This window comes from Eurypyga helias, unplaced genomic scaffold (genome assembly GCF_000690775.1).
Source record: "Eurypyga helias isolate BGI_N326 unplaced genomic scaffold, ASM69077v1 scaffold14176, whole genome shotgun sequence".
In the NCBI taxonomy this organism is placed as follows: Eukaryota; Metazoa; Chordata; class Aves; order Eurypygiformes; family Eurypygidae; genus Eurypyga; species Eurypyga helias.
Window position 1 is genome coordinate 1,643 of NW_010257300.1, and position 4,752 is coordinate 6,394.

Sequence of the window (4,752 nt, forward strand, 5' to 3'; positions counted from 1 at the left end):
TGTTTTTCTTGATATGCTGGTGGGGGTTAAACCCAGACCATCCTGAATGAGCTCCCAGCTGCAGCCTTCCTGCCAGAGCCATGGTCCTGTTACTACACATATTTTTTAAAGAGAAATCCCCATCACCACCTAGATCCTTTTCCCAGAGCTCCAGCACTCACGCCAGAGCTCCAGCTAGTTCTTGGGCAGAACTCTCTTCTCAGTGGCAGGAAATAATCCCAAGGGTGTGAGAGGTCAGGGCTAAAAGACCTTGCTGGGAGGAATAGTGGAAAAATGTGAGAAAAACTGGAGTCGGTAACTCCACAGTCATCAAGTGCTTCAGGGTAGGGAGGCCTTAGACGTGAAACCAGCAAGGTGTGATGGGAAGTTAGATCAGGGCTGTGAGACAAGTCTTGAGCATCTTCAAGGATGGAGATGGCACAACGCTTCTAGGGAAGGCATCAGCCAGGCTCTGCTCTCGGCAGCACCCTGCACAGCAGCTCTCTGCTCATCACAGAGGGCTGGGACTCTGCACATGGATAGCGAGAGGGGCTAGAGATGTCCAAGCATCTCTTCCCTCAGCGAGAAGCCTGAGCTGCTCTGGGTACCTCCCCATGACCTCGGTCACCCTCTGCCAGCTCCAGCTGCTTCCACCAAAGCCAGGGGAGCCAGTGGTCACCTGCTGGAGATGTCTCAGCCAGAGGTACCCATTCCCCCAGGCATCCCCAGCCTGCCCTTTCCCACAGGTGACACCAGCTCACCCTCCACCAAGGAATAGGGCTATTAGATCCATCCCGCCCCGAGCCACTCATCAACCAACTGTGCCCGCTCAAAAATAAAGTGCCAGAGGGAAGTAAGTTTTTCTTACTACTTCAAGTTCTGCTCTGTAAATAGTGTGACCTCCTGCTGATCTCCCTTAGAGACGAGTGGCAAGCTTGGAAAAAGCAGGATCGATTCCATCCAAACGTCAGTGGCCAGACAGTATCTAGGATGGGCTCATTTCAAATCCCAGCTTGATGCCGACTCCTTTGCCAACACTCCCGCCAGAGAGAAGTAAGTTTTTCTTACTACTTCAAGTTCTGCTCTGTAAATAGTGTGACCTCCTGCTGATCTCCCTTAGAGACGAGTGGCAAGCTTGGAAAAAGCAGGATCGATTCCATCCAAACGTCAGTGGCCAGACAGTATCTAGGATGGGCTCATTTCAAATCCCAGCTTGATGCCGACTCCTTTGCCAACACTCCTGACCAAGGCCAAGCCAGATCTAAGCCCTTTCCCCAGCTTGCTCATGCCTGTTTAAAACAGACGCCCTAGGAAGTGACTCAGCCACCAGCACGGAAGGGTGTCACGCTCTGCTCCTGTCCATGCTGGTTGCTGAAATCAGCCACAAAGCCCAGAACTCTGAGACAACTCTAGGATTTACAGAAAACCTCCTCCAGCAGACGGGACTTCCCACCCACCCAGCTGAGCGTGGAAGGCTCTGCTGCAGGCAAGGGCTGCCAGAAATGCCTTCCCTGCTCACCCTACGCCCCTTCCACTCACCGCGATGTCAGAGGCGGTAGCACGTGCTCTCTCCTGGCCCTACATTCCTTTTCGTACAACCCCCGCTCAGCAGGTCTGGGAATAGAGCAGTTTCAAAGGAAATTGGTGCCGGGAAGGACTTTGTTTACAACTGGAAGTGATTTCTGGATGACAGACTCCTTCCACAGAGGAGAACAAGGCATGAAGCATAAAGACAGGATAAACCTTAACTCACAGCATCAGCCCTGCTCCAGGGAGGCCCCGGTGACTCAGTGATGGTCCAACAGATCACGGGGGCTGAAGGTGGAGCCAGGGGTGTAAGTCGTAAAGCTTTCGTTGCCTGCTCCTCACTCACACACTGCGTGTCCATCACAGAGCTCCAACCCTTGGTACTCAAGAGTCTTTCCACGTCCTCTGGGAAAGGCTTTCCCTGCCAATCCGAAACCTCCAGCCCACAGCAGTGAGGAGCAGAGCCCGGCGCTGCCGTACCTCCTACTGCTGCCCAGGAGAAGAGCTTGGCTTTGCCTGCACAGCTCCATGAGAATTAGATTAGTCCTAATACCGCCTTTCAGGGAAAAACCAAGGCTCAAAGAGCCTGGGAGAGCAGCTGCTAGCCCACCAGCGTGCCGGATGCAGAAGAAGGTTACAGAGCTGGATGGAAGCAGACAGTTCCCACCTCCTGAAGGGGAGCAGCTCCCCCAGCAGTCGCTGCTGTGCAAGGGGTGCAGGGAACCACGGGCGGTCTCGCAGGAACTGGGGTTTTGTGCGATTTAGAAGCATGGGAGCCCTTTCCCGACAGGGACCTGCTGTGCAGGTCTGTCGTGACACCTCGTGGCCAGAGGCACCCCTGCAGCACCCGCCACCAGCCCGCCCTGCTTCTTGAACCTGGATGCACGGTCTCATTTCCATTGACCTCAGGTGTGAGCAGGAACAAGGAATGCGGTCAGGATGCTCAGACCAGGACACAGTGAGCATCTCTGAGCATCCCCGTGGTCTCAGCAGCAGCTCGCAGCTCTGTCCTGTGCTGTAACCTGCCGGGCAGCTTTGGGACCCTACTCCACTTGAGTTTGGAGTAGAGCGCAACCTGGGAGGAGCGAGAGCTGCAAGAGGGACATGTGGGCACGAAGCTCATTACAAAAGCCTACCAGACAGACCTTTCTGACCTACGAGGGCTGGGCCAGGGCTTCGTTACTGCGATCACATTTACACTCCAAGCCAGCTCCCACCATGCCGAAGACCCCAAATTCCATGTCCAAAGAGGTGCTGGGTACCACTGCTGGGAGCCAGGCTTCACACCTATATGTTTATTATATATACACATCCTGGGGGGATGAGGGAGCTCTTCCCACTGCAAGGTTTTGTCCAATGATTGTCCATGCTGCTCGGTCAGGCTGCAACATCACTCCTCCCACGGACTCATATCCGTGTCAATGGCCACGCAGTTATAGGCGGCGTAGCGCAACTTCTCTTCGCAGACCTTGGCTCTAGGGATGGCAGGAGAGAGGGTGGGGAAGAAAAGACAAGAGGGAGTTGCCGTTTGCCAGCCGAAAGGAGAAGATGCTTTCTGGAATGGAGGCTACGCTGCACCAGCCACCCAGAGAGAATCCCAGCAGCCACACGGGACAGGACATAAGCACGACAAAGCGATGGGACCCTATAGCTCTGCACCAAGGGTTAAGATGACAGCCCAGACACACAGTCCCACAGACATAGGGAAGCACCAAAACTTACGTGGCATAGTTGGGCAAGAAGAGGGTGCTGGAGCAGGTGGATGACTCCGGCAAAGCATCCGTTGTCTCAGAGCTTGGGAGAAGGTGACAAGCTGGTCAGAACCAGCAGGCCAGCAAGGCAGGGGAGACCAGACCACACATTCCTTTGGTGTGGGCTTGGTCAGCCTTGCAGTCTACAGAAAAATGGACTCACCCCATCTTGTCCGGATAGATGTAGATCCGTGCTGGAAGGCGACTTCTGCCAGTGACAAACCTGAGGAAGCGGCTGCGATCCTCTGCGAAGGAAAAGCAAAGGCATCAGCAGACCCCAGAGGGATGCGAGATGGAGTATCCACCGCCTCCAGGCACCCCCAGCGCCAGCAAGCAGTTCATTCAGCCCAGCTGCTTGCCCTCCTTGGCTCCCAGCTGTTTTCCAGGCAGCAACGAGGGTGCTTTCGCCCTCCCAGTTCCCAGCCAGCACGCAGCAGCTGCCATGGCACAAGATACGCAGGGACAGCGCAAATCACTCACCATTGGTGAAGTTGTTGAGTGCTTCCCAGAAGTACTGAACACGGGTGTCCAACGGCTCAAAGTCCTCAAACCGGGCTGGCAGAAAGGATACAGAAAAGGAGTTTATTAAAGGTCCAAACTCCTCCTGGATAAATTAGAGCAGACCTTCCCCTGTGCACCCAGGGGTCCTCTGCCAGCACAGGAAGAAACCTTCGTGCGCCTGCAGGGTGTGAGCACGAAGACCCTGGTGCGAGGGACACGTGCAATCAGGGCCCTCCCAGGAAGCACAGCTAGATCCAAATCTTAGCTCCACAGAGGCTCCAATACTGGCAGCCTAGGGATGCCCCAGCCTCTGCTCTGAGGCTCAGCATGGAAACTAGGGACACCCCATCAGCACCCAACTAAAGGCCAGAAGTATATACAGGTCCACATTCTCACTGCAATAAAGGCTAATATCAGCCTCCCACACCTCTCCTTGTCCCAGCACTAAGAGACAACAGTCTTGTTTTCAGGGATGGAGCCCTTCACTTACTGAGCTTCTTCAGGGCATCAACTGTGACTTCAGGGTCTCCACAGACTTTTTTTTCCAGCTCCTGCCAGGTGAGGAGGTCAAGAACAGCTTGGGGCACCACCTTCAGCAGCCCAGCCTGCATGGCCATGATCTGACAAGGAGACAGGGCAGGTAAGCAGCAGGTCTTGCCCATTTCCCTGGCTCGTGGTTGAGCCTAGGGACTCGACTGGATGCAAGCCATGTGAGTGCTCAGCAAATGCTCCAAGGAACCTGAAGAAGGGAACAGGATCCCACAGACATGCATCCCAGTTAATTCAAGAAGCCTGTGTCAGAGTTAGGAATAAAACCCTGCATCTCCCACGCAGCTACAAGCCGCTTCGCTTCTCAACAACTCCATGGGCTCCAGGACCTCACCAAAAAGGACTGCCTACCGCTGCACTAATGCGCACAGGGACGCCAACCACAATGCATTTTACCAGCACCAGACTAGCGGGGGGTACGTCCCTGGGAACTCACTGACCACCT

At 54.8% G+C, this 4,752-nt stretch overlaps 1 protein-coding gene across 1 annotated transcript in view; it reads right to left on the reverse strand.

Annotated features, from left to right (window-relative positions):
- Positions 1 to 2,792: 2,792 nt before the first annotated feature.
- Positions 2,793 to 4,752, reverse strand: part of HECTD3 (HECT domain containing E3 ubiquitin protein ligase 3) — a gene marked incomplete at its 5' end in the record, with an annotated part of 9,708 nt that continues 7,748 nt past the window's right edge. The window contains 5 exon segments of the mRNA XM_010153970.1: positions 2,793 to 2,981; positions 3,229 to 3,300; positions 3,421 to 3,502; positions 3,738 to 3,812; positions 4,249 to 4,542. Of these exon segments, the coding sequence (XP_010152272.1) occupies positions 2,897 to 2,981; positions 3,229 to 3,300; positions 3,421 to 3,502; positions 3,738 to 3,812; positions 4,249 to 4,542 (608 nt within the window).